Genomic DNA, 16,172 nt, shown 5'->3' on the forward strand with positions numbered 1-16,172 from the left:
AAAAAAAAAAAAAAAAAAAAAAGAAAAGAAAAGAAAGCATTCGTCATATACACCAGGGACCATAAGCAGACTAGATGGTGGAAAGGTGGGACCACACTGACAAGTGACTCTGGGAGGGGAGCTACAGGTTTTCCTGGGCAAAGCCTCAGTTAAGTGTCCTGCTTAGAGGTGCATGAACAACCAACAGGAAGGAGGAGAAAAGGAGAAGAAATCATGGCTATTAACTGGTAACCTGTTTGTGGCTCAGAGTGCTTGCCTTCATGCTGCCAGAGAACTGTTATAGTGAGCTCTGGCTGGCTACTCAGGTTAAGGCTGCCAGAGTGGGAGTTGGATCACAGAGTGAAGCTCCACAACCTGGCTCTAAGGGGTGCTGGTTGGGCAGGTGCCTACCAGTCTCCCACTTAAGATGGCCCATCAGCCTGCCCTAGAGGTGAGATGTGTTGAGGAACAGCTCTACTCTCGCCAAGGAGTCCTTCACCTGTAACTATTATCTGACAACCAAGGGTTCCTAGATGATAGCAGAAAATGCTCTAAAATAAAGACCACAATGAACAGGTTGAAAGTGAACCCAGAAAAGGCAGGTAATTCAGGGAATAAGTTATCTTAAAAAACTGTTCTAGTTAGCAGCTGCAGCTGATATTTGAGAAGATATTTCAAGTTTCTCATCCTAGTAATACATCAGGCAATTTGGAAGAACGTTCCCCACTGAGAATACAAAAAAAAGCTAAACAAATAAAAGCAGGATGCTGGGTGTAGTGGGTCATACCTGTAATCCCAGCACTTTGGAAGAGGGACATGAGAGAATTGCCTGAGCCCATGGGTTTGAGACTAGCCTGGGCAACAGGGCGAGACCTCGTCTCTACAATAAATCAAAAAAATTAGCCAGGTGTGGTGGCGTGCACCTGTAGTTCTAGCTACTTGGAAGGCTGATGCGGAAGGACTGCCTGAGCCTAACAGGTTAAGGCTGCGGTGACTGGGAGCGTGTACTGCACTCCAACCTGGGCAACAGAGTGAGACTCTGACTAAAAAAAAAAAAAGCCGGGCTCGGTGGCTCAGCCTGTAATCCTATGCCTTGGGAGGCTGAGGTGAGTGGATTGCCTGAGCCCGTGGGTTCGAGACCCACCTGGGCAACTTGGTGAGACCGCATCTCTACAATAAATCAAAAATTAGCCAGGCGTGGTAGCGCACGCCTGTAGTTCCTCTATTTGAAAGGCTGAGGCAGAAGGATCGCCGGAGCCCAGCAGGTCGAGGCTGCAGTGGCTGGTAGCGGCCACTGTACTCCAGCCTGGGTGACAGAGTGAGACTCCAACTCAAAAAATAAATAAATAAATAAATAATAAAAAGAATCAGGCTTTAGAGAGCTAGTATGTTAGTGATGAATGATTGTGCCATGGTGTGGGAAAGGCAGGAATTCAGAGAGGGATGTGTTTGCTTTGAGAATATTTGTCAGTGCGGAAGAAGTTAAGCAGAGCTTCTACCAGACTTGAGGGGTAGAAGTCCAAAGCAGGGGCTAGGACCCAAGAAGAGTGGGGTCCCTGTTAACCCACCCCTCCTTTGTGCAGGTATGCTATCTAGAATAAGAGGAAACAGGAAGTAAACCAGCCTCTATAGCAACTAGTGCCCAGTTTTGAGTTTCAAGCAGTCTAGAAAGCCCCTGTCCCTGACCTGGATTGAAACATCCCTGTAGTGCTTGTGCCTCAAGAAGCTGACAGTAGCCGGGCTTGGTGGCTCAGTCTGTAATCCCACGCTTTGGGAGGCTGAGGTGAGTGGATTGCCTGAGCCTGTGGGTTCAAGACCCACCTAGGCAACTTGGCGAGACCTCATCTCTACAATAAATAAAAAAATCAGCCAGGCATGGTAGCACGTGCCTGTAATTCCAGCTACTCGGAAGGCTGAGGCAGAAGGATCGCCAGAGCCTAGCAGGTCGAGGCTGTGGTGGCCGGGAGCGGCCACTGCACTCCAGTCTGGGCGACAGAGTGAGACTCCAACTCAAAAAAAAAAAAAAAAAAGAAGCTGACTGTAGCAAACAGAGGGGCTTTGTGGAAGAAGAAACATCACTTTAGGCCTCAAACTGTTGCCACAAAGCACTCTTTAAATACCATGTCCACTAGAGAGTAAAAAAAGAAAACAAAACACAATGCAGGCGCATAAAGAGATAAGAATATGAATGAAAAGCAGCAGAAACACTTATAGGCAATGGGAACAGATCCACAAGGTCTCCTAATACTAGCATTGTCAGACAGAAAACTTTAAAATAACTAAGCTTACCATGCTAAAATAGATAAAAGACTAAATTAAAAATCTGGCAGAGAATTGAAATTATAAGAAATGACAAAGATTTTAAAGAGAGAGGACATTACAATCTCTCAGATGATGGGGAAAACAAAAGGGAAGCTATAATAAAAAAAAGAGAACTAAAGAAAATCTCTCTGTTTCCTCAGAATGAATGAAAGACATAGACTTAGGGCTTTGTGAATCTTCAAAACAACAAGAGGATCCCCAAAGTACTTACAAAGCAATGAAAATTAGATTTAAGTCAGACTTCAGTAATAACACTAGATGCTAGAAGTCTATGAAACAATGTCTTTCAAGATCTTAGGGGAATTGATTTTGAACCTAGGATTCCATTATTCAACTTGATATACCAAAGTAAAAATAAAAAATGGAATAAAACATATAGGGCACTGTACACATAAGGGCCTTCAAAGCCTATGAGTACTGACCCTCTGGGACTTTCTAATTTCAACTCCTTTCAACCTTCCATTGCTACTCTGCCGGCAGCTCCAAGCTTTCCTACCTCAAGACCATTGCACTTGCTGTTCCCTCTGCTGGATATTCTTCCCCCAAATATGTGCATGGCTTCATCCCTCACCTTTTAAGGTATCTGCTCAGTCAGTCAGCAAGGACTTTCTTGATCACCCAAGATGAACCAGCATCCTGCCAGCATTCCATATCCATCACTGTTCAAGACACTACATATACTTGCTCATTTGTTTAGAGTATGTCTCTTTCCACAAGAATGCAGATCCATGAAGGTAGGGGACTCAGCCTGCCTGTTCACTGCTGCCTGCCCTGTGAATATGTCTGGCCAGAGCAGGTGCTCCTCAATAATTGCTGAATGACTAAATGAAGCTATGAGCTAACTCGTGAATCCACACCTTCTGCCGTCCCTTGACCTGTCCCTTTCCTGACTCAATCAATGGCACTAGCATCTGCTGTCACCTAAAAACATCTGGAGGCAACCACATGTTCACCATGTTCTTTCCTCCCACATTCAACTACTCACCAAGTCTTACTGGTTCCAAACTACATTTCAATACATTTCATTTCTGTCTCCTGATTGGTTTTCTATTTTGGTTCACAATACCTCTGTGTCAGCTCTTTCAATAGCTCCTACTACCCAGAAAGAAGGCCAACTCTGGCACCTCACAAGGTCTCCACAACCTACCTCCTACCTCATCTCATGCCACCCTCCTTTTCTTTTTTTTTTTTTGGAGTTGGGGGTCTTATTCTGTCGTCCAGGCCAGAGTGCAGTGGTACCAACACGGCTCACCAGTCTCGGCCTCTTAGGCTGAGGTTATTCTTCTACCTCAGCCTCCTGAGTAGCTGAGACTACAAGTGGGTGTATACTACCTTGCCCGGCTAATTTAAAAAAAATTTTTTTGTAGAGATGAGGTCTCACTATATTGTCCAGGGTGGTCTCAAATTCCTAGGCTCAAGTAATCATCCCACCTTAGCCTCCCAAAGTGCTGGGATTACAGGTGTGAGCCATAATGTCCAGCTCACCCTTTCCTTTTGCCTCCTAGTGTTAGCACAGTGGCCTTCAATGAACTAGGCTTTCTTTGCTTCTACTCTCAGTTCTACCAGGCAACACCCCCCTCCCCCCCGCCCCGGTCTCTGCAGTACCAGTGCACTCCTCTACTTGGAGTCCATCTACAGTGTCTTCTTCCGAGGTCTTCCTTGGTCACCCATTCCCAGGCACTCTCATCACCAGCTTGCTTCCTTCTCAGCATGACTCTAGTCTCAAATACTTATTGAACTAATTGCCCATTTGCTCATGTGTGCCTCTCTATCAGACTGCAAGTTCCACAAAGGCAGGCAAGGACCTTTCATCTTCACAATCAGCTCCAGAGCTCCTGCAGCCACCTCCTGCAGAACAGGCATGTGGCAGAGGGCTCCTGGGCTCCTGATGCCCCGGGCCCAGCTCCTGCCAGGTTGTGGAGGCCTGGCATGCTGCTCTCTCATTGACACTGGGACCCAATGCAGGGTGCTAGAGAAGTCTAACGGGAAAGAATTTCAAAGCACTTTGGCTTATTTTTAAAATCTCCACCTTCATGTTTCAAGAGAGAATTCTTGCAGCAAGAATGAAAGAAGCACCTACCACTACTGTTGACTCCCACTGGCTTCCAGTGGAGTAGTGAACCGGACCCAGTAAGTCCTTGCATATTTCTCGGAGTCGGTATTCAAACCCTAATTATAGAAAAACAAAAACAAAAACAAAACAAAACAAAACAAATAGGAACACATTATAAAAAGAAATAAAAAACCAGGAACATGCTAAGCTGTTGTGTATCAACAGAGTGAACACATGCTTATTTTATTGTCTACTATGGGCAAAGTGCCCTGCATGCCTCAGTGTGGGGCACTGAGACCCACAATCACAGACTTGCTTACTCGCCCACTCCTGACAACGTATACAGCACTCCTGTGAGCTGGGCCCCGAGGGAAATGGAGATGTAGCCAGTCCTGTGGTGAACTCCCCAAGTGATAGGGAAAAGTGGGAAACTGTGGCAGGTGGGAAGTGGGCTGGTGAGGTCTGCTGTGAGAAGACGAGCTGGCAGCTGGTGTGAGAGGAGGCCAGGAAGTCAAGAGGCCAGCCTACAGGAGGTAAGACATGGTGAGGACAGGCTGAGGAGTGGCGACTGAGTGGAGGGGCGTGGGCCTGTCAACTCCAGGGTTCTGGGCACTGGCTGGTGGGACTGCCAGCAAGGTTGGAAGCAGTCTGGGGGTTTGTCAGCACTTGGGGGCAGCTGAAGTCATAGGGAATAAACAAAATCACCCAAACAAAGGGGTTGAGAGTAAGAGAGACAAAACTGGAATCTGAGGAATTTTGGAAGTCATAGGGGTCTCACCTTAACACTTGATTTCTCCTTTTACGGCTCAGTAAACAAGGGACAGAGAGAGGGGATGATTGGTATATGGAAACTGGAACAGACATGTGGAAGACGGAGAAAGAAAAGCAAGCAGTAGAAGTGATCCCCCAGAGGGTGGCAGGGCCGAGAGGAGGTGGGAAACATCCAGGATGAAGCAAACCAGAGGGAAGTGAGAGGAAAGGCTCCTGGAGGAACAGGGTACAAGGCCCAAGATGGGACTAGAGCACTGCAGGACGTACGAGGGCCTGGGAAGGCTGAGTATTCAGGACAGTTTGTGACCACACACAGCGGGCAGCCGCATAGACTGGTAGGAAGAGTAAACATCAAATTCATCACTGGAATCCCCAAGAGGGAGGCGGGGCTTTGAGCTGATCAGTAATGCTTGTTGTCAGGTGGATACACACACACTCATAGTTATACAGCCAGAGGTATATGTGACATTAATTATGAGAGTTACATCTATGAGAATTTGATATGGTTTCTCTTTCTTTTCTGTACTTAATTTTTTTCCTCTAAATTATAATCAAAACGGGGAAGGTGATGACAAAAGCAAAGCAGAAAGGGCAGGAGAGGTTGTGGAGGAGGATGTTCTGTAACCAAGCTAGAGCTGTACGGTAACATGGGGGACTTTGGGAGGGCCTGTCCCATGCCATAGCCCCTGGAGGCCAAGCTCAAGTGGAAGGAAGGACTGGAAAGGCATTATCCCACACCTGCCCAGCAGAGAGAGAAAAAGCTACTGGAGTTACTCTGAGGACAGGACAGCCACCTCTTCAGTATACCTTGCTTTCTGTGGGAGAGGCTGTGGAGGGGCACAAGTATTGTGAGAACCCTGGCAAGGGCACCGAAACTGGAAGGCCATGGCCCATGCTGGACAGCAGGCAGGCCTTTCTGGGACAGGAGGGACCGGGAGGAGGAAGAGAAATGCTACCACAGGATGCCCTTGCTGACTTTCAGTGCTGCTAGGGTGTGGTGGAAGGTAGGAGCCAGAATACCGAGTCTGCCCCTTCAGGGCATGTCTTTCACGTGTGTGTAGTCATCCCATTCCTCTGCAGGAACACTGTCAGGCCTACTCTGTTCAGTACTTGAGTTTGTTAGGAGACTGGGTGCCTGCTGAGCTGTCCTGACTGCAGCTTGCTGACAGGAGAGCAAGCAGGAGACTAGGGCCTGTGCCCCATACCTCTTCCCTGATTCATGGGGACTGAGCCAGGTCTGAGAGGATGAAGGGGCATAAGAAGGCCACTCAGGGCTGCCATGAGCCTCACCTTCATTCACGAGATACCGTGCGTAGAGGAGGAGCCAATGGCGATACTCGTGGCTGGACTGCAGGGTGAGTGCTGCTGCAACCTGATTCTCTAGGTAGGCCAAGGTGGTCTCCTGCTGCACCACATGAGGCACGGAGAAGAGCCGGGCAGCCTGCCTTCCCGAGCTGTAGAGACCAGCAGACCAGGCACAATGAGGCAGCGGGCACTGCATGGAGGAGGGAGCTGCCTGGGGTGAGGAGCCAGCAGGGGTGGCAGACACTGATGCTGCCTGGGGCCTCTCATCCATCAGCCAGTCTGCTAGCAGATGCCTCTGCCACCTGGGTCCCTGAAGTGAAAGGGCCAGTGTCCCAGCCACCCTTCTGCCATCAAGATATTACTTGGTGGGCCTACCACCCTCAGCACCCTAGCCTGTTTGGCCCAGCTTGCCTAGGCTGAGGAGCACCTGGAGTACAGGGGATGGGCAGTTAGATACTAGGCTAAGGTGGAACTGTGCCTGTACCAACCCAGTCACCGCCTAGGGCAGATGGTGACGGTGGCCACAGAACTCAGGTCACATACTTGGAGGTGCGGCCCTGGATTATGGCTAACGGTCCTGAGCACAGCATGGCGTCCTGGGATGGCAGGCTGCTCCTGAAGTCTGCACATTGGGCCAGTGAGTCCTGCTTGTCAGAAACCAGGTTCCTGGGGAGGCAAAGGCAGGAGAAGAGCTCAGGAGAGTCAGGAGATCTACCAGAACAGGCTGGCAAGGAGGCCCCAGAGAAGTTAGCCCCTCTGACACATTGGCAGAAACCTGCCAGAGGCTGAGCACCCTGCATTACAATAGAGGCCTCTGTTACTGACAGGTTGCATAGTGATAGGCTTGACAGAATATTGCTCTGAAGGAAAGATGAATGGCATGAAGGCTGCTGGTAGGGTTTTGTTGTGGATACTACAGCTCCTGTTGGCTGCGGGGCTCTGTGTGTGGCGTACTTTGATGCCCACATGGTCTAGGCCCTGCAGCTGCCAAGGAAATCCAGGCCTCTACCTATGTGCCTCTACAACAGCCCCAGGCAGGCAGTTCCTCCACCTTCTCTGGACCCTTTCATCTTTGTTAAAAAAACACTATACTTTTAGAACAGCTGGGCGCCTTTGTCAATGTGTCCAGAATACAAAGGGCAATATTTCTATTCTTAACCAGCTTGCTTTCACTATTATGGCAATCACAAATAACGAGCAGCACTGTCTGATTTGGGAGAACAGGTGGTGTGGAGATTTTTTTTTTTAACTCACAAAAGAAATCAATATGAGTATAAACTTGTGTTTGGCAACTCTTAAAGAAAAGGGGCTAGAAGGTAGTGAGCTTTGGCTCTTCAGGACCAAAGATAAAGGTGGAAAGAACTACTTGGAGTGGCTGGGACACAATTGACATGCTTCATGTGTCTGGGTTAAGATCTATGATGTATAAAGACATTTTACAAGTATAGAAAAGGGCTCCAACTTCCAAGGTGGGCAGAGAGAGGCAAAGTATGGACCATCATGCCAGGTGAGTGAACATATATCCTTACTAATTCACCAAGCTGGAAAGGCTGTGTTGTGATGACTGAGGAGGTCAGCTGGAAACACATATCAAGAACCACAGAAAATTTCAATGTCTTTTCTACAAAAAGTGGTCTCAGAAAATAATGCAGGACAGCACTCTTACACATAGGCTCTGAGGGCAGAGGCCACAGGCTGTAACATCCCATGAGGACAAGTGAACATGCATTAGCAGTCACTGAAGTCTGTGTGTCAACACTTGGAGCCTCTGCTCTGTTGCTCAGGGTAGATACTCTCCTAGGGAGCAGGGCTGGGGTGGCATGCTTACCATGTAGAGAGAGATGGATTAAAGCAGTACGCCTTCCCATCAGACAGGTTCATCACTGGGATTCCATGCTGCGTCAGCAAGATCTGTGATACGGTCATATCACTTCCTAGGGGACACCATAGGAATGAGTTCTGGATGTGTTCTGATCAGCACATGCACCAAAGGAGACATCGGAGTCATGGCTCCCATAGTCCCAGCACTAAGTGCCTCAACACTGACTGGCAACAAGGGAGGGTGAGCTGTTGTCAATGCCACCCATCAGGTTTTGTCACCTCTTGGGGACCCAGTCAAACATGCCCCTGGAGAGCATGTGTCTCCCTGCAGCATAACTATACTCTCTGCCTCACCAAGAGCCTCGGGCTGGGTCCAGAGCCTGACCCTCTGTTTAGGCTGAACAGGACTTTTGTGCAGCATCAGACCAGGGGCCCGGATCCTCAGGGGTGGAGAGGCAGCCTGTTGCTTGGATTACCTGCCAGGATGGAGTGTAGAGACTCTTCTTTCACCACAACCACCTGCCTGTGGACGTCCCTAAGAGGGAGAAAGGGAAGAGCTTACTTGTCAATGGAGACAAACATGTCAGAGTGTGCCTTGGTCACTCAGATGGCCCGGTCTCTGCATGCAACCCCAGCCTGGGTCTCTCCTAGTGAAAAGGACTCTGGGCCACAAGTGGCTTCTGCTCCCATGTGCCACTGTGTTCCACACTACACAGAGCCACCAGGCCCCCAATGCCCACACCCACTCTGGGAGAAGCCAGGCCACAGCAGCCATATCAGAGCATGGCCACACTTTGCATGCCGAGACAACATTTTTGATGAACGCCATACAGGACCCTGGCACATGCAACTAGGCAGTGCGATTGTTCCTGTAAGCATGACAGCAGGGCAGGCAGGATGCCTTCCTTCCTCCTTGCACACCCTCCCTCAGCCCACATGATGCCTGCTGGGGCCTCCTCCATGACCTGATGGTTGCTGTCTCCACTGCCTTCCCTAGCTCTGTAGCAAGGTGGGGCCTGCACAGCCCTGTCCTGCCTAGAGCCCGTCCCACCCTGTGCCTGTCTCTCACCAGACGGACAATGTGGCCGCAGCCGTGAGTGCCATGACGTAGGAGCCTGTGCAATGCAAAGTCGAGATCGGGGACGGCAGGAGGATGGGAGGGAGGAGACGGCGACCACAGGTGGAGAACACTGACAGCATCCTTTTTTCACAGGCGACACATACCACGTCACTGAGAAGGCAGATGAGGGGCAGGTGTCACGTGGGCTGGGCACTGCAGCAGAGGCAGTAGCTCTGGGAGATAGAGAGCCTTCCCTCCACATAGGTCCTGCCCGGGCCCAGCAAAGCCTTCCCCTGAGCAGGCACAGTCAGAGGGAGAGGCTGAGAGGGCTGCCTAAGGACCAGGGCAGGATGGGGCTAGCAGGGCTGATAAAGTCTGCTGGAGATCTTGGATGAAAGAAACTTCTACCCGCCACTTGTCCACGGGGCTGCTTGCGCTTTCCTGAGCCCACACAGATGTTGACTGAGGGGTGTGGGGGGTCTGGAGGGCCACTGCACCCAACGGTCACCCAGGAAGTATGCCTTGCTCACTGGATGAGGCCATAGTGCCCACACAACAGTTTCCTGACTACAACTAGCCAGACCAATCCTCACAATGTCACTTCTGAGGCAGGCTTGGAGAAGTATAGGAATGCTGGTATACACCCCCAAAGGGGATGTGCTCAGGAGGCTATCTGGTGGGGGTGAGATAAGGAATACCTTGCAGGAAAATATATGTCCAGACACTGTCTAGCATCTCCCAAGTGATCGCCAAGCCCTTGGGGCAGTCCTGGCACAAGAAGGCCGCTGCTCTCCTAGCAAGGGCCCCTGAGGCCCAGTCACAGGCCCAGGGTGAGGCTGGAGCTCAAACACCAGGAGCAGGCATGCAGCCAGCACAAGATCCTGGCCACAGCAGGCTACCCAGGGTCCTCCTTCATGTCACTTCTACTGTTGAGCTGGAGGCTCTAGCGGGTTCATTGGAAGAAAGTGAGCTAAGGAAAGACTGCCAGCTGCCTTCCCAATAAGACATGTTGTAACTGGCCTCTGAAAAAGGAGAGGCAAGTAAGATGCTTTCCTTTTACAAATGTCTATTTGGAGAGGATGAATCAGAGACCACTCTGAGCAGGGCCCAGTAGCAGCGAGCTCTCTGTAGTGATGTGACTGAGTTCTATCTGCTCATCTGATGGTCAGAGCCTTCCTTAAGCCAGCCCACTACAGAGGAAGCTATTACTCTGGGGCTGCAGCACTGGGGAGCAGGAGGAGGGGTCCCAGGTGGTTTGTCATGTTGCTACAGGGGAGGTTGTGCGAGTATCCCTTATCCCTCAGCTGAGCTTGCCACCTGCCTTGGAGCCAGGGATGGGGAGTGGAAATTCAGGGCAGCACCAGACATACAGGTGCCTAGAATTGAGAACTCAGTGACAGGGAATGCGAGGGAGGACCAGAACAGTGGGATCCCCTTAGGCCCAATACCATGAACTCACTTGGAGCACATGGAAATACTGACCCAAGCCCTAAGGCCAAATGTTTATAGACATATATGAAAACATTTAATGGGACCTCAAGATAAATGACTATGGGTCTGATTAAAATGACTGCATCCAAGCCATCATCTCTGTAAAATCCTGGTAAGAGTATCTACCACATGGTCCGGACTGGACGCTACACTTGGCAGGTGCCTGAGGAAAACACTGGCCTTCCTTCCAGACCGAGAGCAGGTGGAGACAGAGCTCACATACAGGGCCCACTGAAAGACACTGAATCAGGGTCTTCTCTCCTCACAATGCAGGATCTGGGAAGGACTGGGCTGGGGACTTGGGGGACAGCCAGAAATCCATCCTCACCACCCTCGAGGAAAATCTGGAGTCTAGAGAAAGGGGTTAAAGAGAGCCAGACAAAACTTGGCCGGCAACCTAAGACTTCAGGGATCTGGTCAGACAAGGGAATCTGGCTTGGGTGACCCTTGAGCACTCAGTTTCCCCATCTATAACACGGGAATGGGGACTGGGGATGCTGACTTCCTTGGGTGTTAACGGGACAGATATGACAAAAGCACATGCTTGTTCTGTAGAGAAGCCTGATGTGAACCTCTGTGGGAGCTGGCACTCGAAGGGCTGTACACCTCCCTCCGATAGGCCCCATTGCAAGGCAGCAGCACGTGTACTGCCTGACCTGACAAGTTGGGCTGGCAAAGGCCTCCAACTGCACTTACCAGCTGCCGGCAGCAGTGAGAATTCGGCTGGTGAGCACCGTCTCCCATTCCTTGCCTTCCCGGTTGCACTTCAGGCGGCTCAGCTTTACACCCCCTACAGCAGTCACTTCATTCTCTACCTCAATGTACATGGAGGGATCAGAGCTCACCTGGATGGAAGAAAGCAAACACATCTTTTCAGGTAATAGTGGGCCTGCTCAGACATGGGCCATGGGATGGGTGAGATGCTCAGAGGCTCTGCAGCCCTGGGCCGAGGCAGGGGAAGGATACAGAGGCAGACTAGCTTGCTGGTCAACAGAGGAGGGTGACGGTGGGGGCAGTAATGGGGCCGAGCAGAAGTGCCAGAGGTCTGATGTGTGGCTGCTCAGGTCAGAGAGAAGCTGGGAACCAGTTTCCCCTCTGTCATACATGTAGCTGAACTACTAGAGAAGACAATCAGTGTCATAGTTAAAGACTCCAAATCTCTCACTTCTACCACCTCATCTCACAAGGGATTAAACTGCTCCAAAGCACATGGAAGTGCAGTCTTATGGTCAGTCAGGGACAGAGTTGGGAACAAGACTTGGAATTCCAATAGCTTCCTAACTTGAAGAATCTTCAGAGATCACAGTGTTGGCAAGAAAAATGCCCATGTTGGTGCTTGGAGGGAAAGCCTAGAAAGCCCAAGGTGCTCTCCAATTCCTGTGACAGTGAGCCTTTTCTGCTCAACTGAGACTACGCTTACAGAGTGTTTTCAGTACAGCATGCATGCAAAGTGTGTAGTTCAGTGCCTGGCACCAGAGGAGTTCGGCCTTATGTGTGTCTGGGGAGCTGACCAAGATATTTTCCATGAGGAAAACCAGCCAGAACCACCCAACAGTTTGCACTTGTGTGGCCACATGAGTGGGTAAGCTGGAGCCAAGGGTCGGCTGCCTCCTTCACAGATACCCAGAAATAAGGACAGTCCCAAACAGCTCTCAGCAGGGCAGACACCCAGAAAAGGCCTGGAAGTTTTTGGGAGGCAAGTTTTGTGCCAAAGGCCCAGAAGCAGGGCATCAAAAAAAGAGAATTTGCATCAGAGCACCTGTGAGTTCAAGAACATGCCCTAGTGCTGCTGACTGCTGGAGGAATTCCCTGTCTCTGCTCACATCAGCAACAATAAACCATTCTGGTTCCTCACCCTTCATTCCTCAGCACTATGACCCAGAAGGACTTATGGCTAGGAAGGGCTGACGCCTGTTTTCCAGTACCTCATGAGAACCATCCTGTGTCCAGAGCAGTGAGAAATGACTTGTACACAAGGTCCAAGAAGGTTGCCTGATGACATGCACCTGAACTGAGGTACAAAGGGTGTGCAGAGGTGACAGCGTATGAGAAGACACCATGGTGGGAGAAGCCTGGATATGAGGGCTGGGCCAAGTGACCAGAGAGCCTCTGGGTATAAAGGATTATTTGCCACAGAACTTAGTTTTGAATAAGCACATGGTTTACACATGGTCGCAAGCTTCCACACCAAGAATTCAAACAGCTATGATGATAATGACTCTGCTGGGTACTGAAAAGACAAGGCTAGTGGGAGGGTTGTGAGACAGACCATGACCACACAGACCAAAGGGCACTGAGCCTGAGGCTACCCAGGGCCAGGCACAGAGACAGAGGTTTCTAGAAGAGAGCCATTGGAAACCAGTCCCCAAGGCAGTGACAAGATGGGTTTATGCAGGGTGGGGGCTGGAGGATGTTTACATGGCCTCAGGGAGAGGAGGTGGGATCCCAGCACTCACCTGGAGGGTGAATGCTTTCTGAGGGCCTGGAATCGGCAGCTTCAGTGCAAGTGCTGGTGCAGAAAGACACATGGCCTCCTTCTCTGCAGTCAGGGCAGCTGGAGACTGGAAGAGACAGAAACTTCCCTGAGCCCCATACCAACCACTCCTGGGGCAGTGTTAGGTAAAGGCAAGTCACCCAGAGGTGAGACTGGGCTTGCTGCCAGGGCATTTCCACCTATTCTATGAAGTACAGGGGAATGCTGCAATGATTCCCACCTTACAGATGGTGTAGCCGATGCCAGGGAACCTGCTAAAGAACACTGGGTGAGGCTGGGCATGGTGGCTCATGCCTATAATCCTAGCACTTTGGGAGGCCGAGGTGAGAGGACTGCCTAAGCTCGTGGATTTGCGACCAGCCTGGGCAACTTGGCGAGACCTCATCACCACAATAAATCAAAAAAATTAGCCGGGCATGGTGGCATGTGCCTGTAGTTCCAGCTACTTGGAAGGCTGAGGCGGAAGGATCGCCTAAGCCCAGCAGGTCGAGGCTGTGGTGGCCAGGAGTATGCCACTGCCCTCCAGCCTGGGTGACAGAGTGAGACTCCAACTCAAAAAATAAAAGAAAAGAACACTGGGTGAGTAAGGGCAGGACTGAGGGGGAATGTGGCATCCGTGGTACATTCCAGGGGTGCATGAATAAGCCAGCTGGTTCCCCAAGGTGTCCTATGCTGCTGAGGCAAACCACGCACACAGGACCTCCAGTACTGAGGACAGGGAGGTGGGCTGAAGAAGGCGGGTTGGCCCACTGGCCTTACCTGGACAGACAGAGACACTGGCATGAGACGGGAGTCCTTCCGAGGGCGCCCTTTCTTCTTCTTCTCTACCGTCTCTACCTCAAGTTCAAGTTTTCGCTTGGACAGTGAGGAAGGTTTGGCCAAAGGGACCTTTTCATCGCTGTCACTGCTGCTCTCCAGGAGGTCCCGGGGCCTCAGCTCTTTCACAAGGTTCTGCTCTTTTAACCTGAACAAACATATTATATCACACTTCCCTTGAGAAACCATTCACGCAAGAAAAGAGTAAAGTGAAGCATTTAAAGTGCTTAAAAAACTCCACCAACCCAGATTCTGAATCCAGTGAAATCATGCCTCAAAAGTGAAGGAGAAATAAAGACTTTCTCAGATACCCACTGCCAAAAGACCTGCCTGGCAAGACATGTTAAAAGTCTTTTACAAAGAAGGAAAATGATGCAGGTGAGAAATTCACATCTGCACAAAGAAAGGAAGAGGATTAGAGAAAGATTACATCATCATAAAATGGAATATTTTATCTTTCCCTTTCTCAATCGAAGCGATAACTTACTAGTATAACTAGTAACAGTCACTACATTTGAGATTATAGCTTATAAATAAGTGAAATGGCAGGGATGTCATGAGTCATGAAGGGAGGAATTAGGAACACTCTGTAACAAGGTATTTGTACTACCCATGAGAGGTATAATATTATTTAACAGTGGACTTAGATTACTCGTCAATATTCATTGCAAACGCTAGAGCAACAATGAACATTGCTTTATAAAAAGTATAACTAATAATGCTAAAAGAGAAAAATGGAATCATTTTACTGAGCAACAACTAACACTGTTTTATAAAAAGTATAACTAATAATGCTAAAAGAGAGAAAAATGGAATAATTTTACTGAGTATACTCAGTAAAACCAGAAAGCAGAGAGGAAGATAAAAAAATTAGTGCAATTGAAAAGTTAAAAATATGGTAGATATTAATCCAACTATGTTGGCAATCACTTTAAATGTGAAAACTCTACCAATTAAAGACAGACTTACAGAATGGACAAAAACCAAAATGGTTTAAACATGAGTTTATATTTTTAAAACTACTTTTCAAACTATAATTTTAGCTATATAAGACAAAGACATATTAAAAATAGCCAGGTGCAATGATGCATTCCTGTAGACCCAATACTTTGGGAGGTGAAGGCAGGAGGACTGCCTGAGCCCAGGAGTTTGAGACTAGCCTGGGCAACACAGAGAGATCTCATCTCTTGAAAAAAAACTAAGAAAATAAAGCAATGACTTCAACTATATGACATCCTGATGGAGACATTAGAAAGATCAATGGTTGCTAGGGGTTGGGGGGAGGGAGGGTGAATAGGTGGTGCACAGAGGGTTGTGAGGGTAACAAAACTACTTTGTAAGATACGACAATGGTCAAAAATGTGTCATTATACATTTGTCGAAACCTATAAAATGTACAAGACCAAGATTGAACTCTAATGTAAACTAAAGACTTTGGGTGATAATGATATGTCCCACTCTGGTGGGAAATGTTGACAGCTGGGAGAGGCTGTGTGTATGTTAGGGCAAGGGACATATGGGAAGTAGTACTAGTACTTCCTGCTCAATTTTGCTGTAAATCTAAACAGCTCTAAAAAAATAACATCTATTAAACAAACAAACAAACAAAAAACAGGTATCTAGGCAGGTACAGTGGCTCATGCCTATAATTTCAGTACTTTGGGAGACTAGGGTAGGAGGACTGCTTGAACCCAGGAGTTCAGATCCAGTTTAGGCAACACAGCAAGACCTTATCTCTACAAAAAAATAAAAAAAATTAGCGGGGCCTGGTGGCATGTGCATGTAGTCTCAGCTACCTAAGAGGCTGAGGCAGAAGAATAGCCTGGGCTCAGGAGGTTGAATCTGCAGTGAGCCATGACTGTGCCATTGCACCCCAGCCTGGACAACAGTGTGAGAACCTTACACAAGAAAATAAAAAAGTGGCCGGGCTTGGTGGTTCAGCCTGTAATGCCATGCTTTGGGAGGCCAAGGTGAATGAATTGCCTGAGCCCGTGGGTTCGAGACCCGCCTGGGCAACTTGGTGAGACCTCATCTCTACAATAAACCAAAAAAATTAGCCG

The 16,172-nt window shown here is 49.1% G+C and overlaps 1 protein-coding gene across 2 annotated transcripts in view; it reads right to left on the reverse strand.

Annotated features, from left to right (window-relative positions):
• LOC103262074 (protein HIRA) overlaps positions 1–16,172 on the reverse strand; it is a 90,738-nt gene that overhangs the window by 11,810 nt on the left and 62,756 nt on the right. The window contains exons 16-24 of one of the 2 annotated variants that reach the window (XM_008059677.2): positions 14,056–14,260; positions 13,259–13,363; positions 11,499–11,647; positions 9,321–9,482; positions 8,728–8,786; positions 8,259–8,364; positions 6,974–7,096; positions 6,416–6,579; positions 4,382–4,470 (exon numbers count right to left, since the gene is read on the reverse strand). In XM_008059677.2, coding sequence (XP_008057868.2) covers positions 4,382–4,470; positions 6,416–6,579; positions 6,974–7,096; positions 8,259–8,364; positions 8,728–8,786; positions 9,321–9,482; positions 11,499–11,647; positions 13,259–13,363; positions 14,056–14,260 — 1,162 coding nt within the window. The remainder of the gene's footprint in view (positions 1–4,381; positions 4,471–6,415; positions 6,580–6,973; positions 7,097–8,258; positions 8,365–8,727; positions 8,787–9,320; positions 9,483–11,498; positions 11,648–13,258; positions 13,364–14,055; positions 14,261–16,172) is intronic. The other variant, XM_021713184.1, reaches the window with a different exon arrangement.

Source organism: Carlito syrichta, unplaced genomic scaffold, assembly GCF_000164805.1.
Source record: "Carlito syrichta isolate Samal-C Ts95f unplaced genomic scaffold, Tarsius_syrichta-2.0.1 Scaffold304335, whole genome shotgun sequence".
Taxonomy (NCBI): Eukaryota; Metazoa; Chordata; class Mammalia; order Primates; family Tarsiidae; genus Carlito; species Carlito syrichta.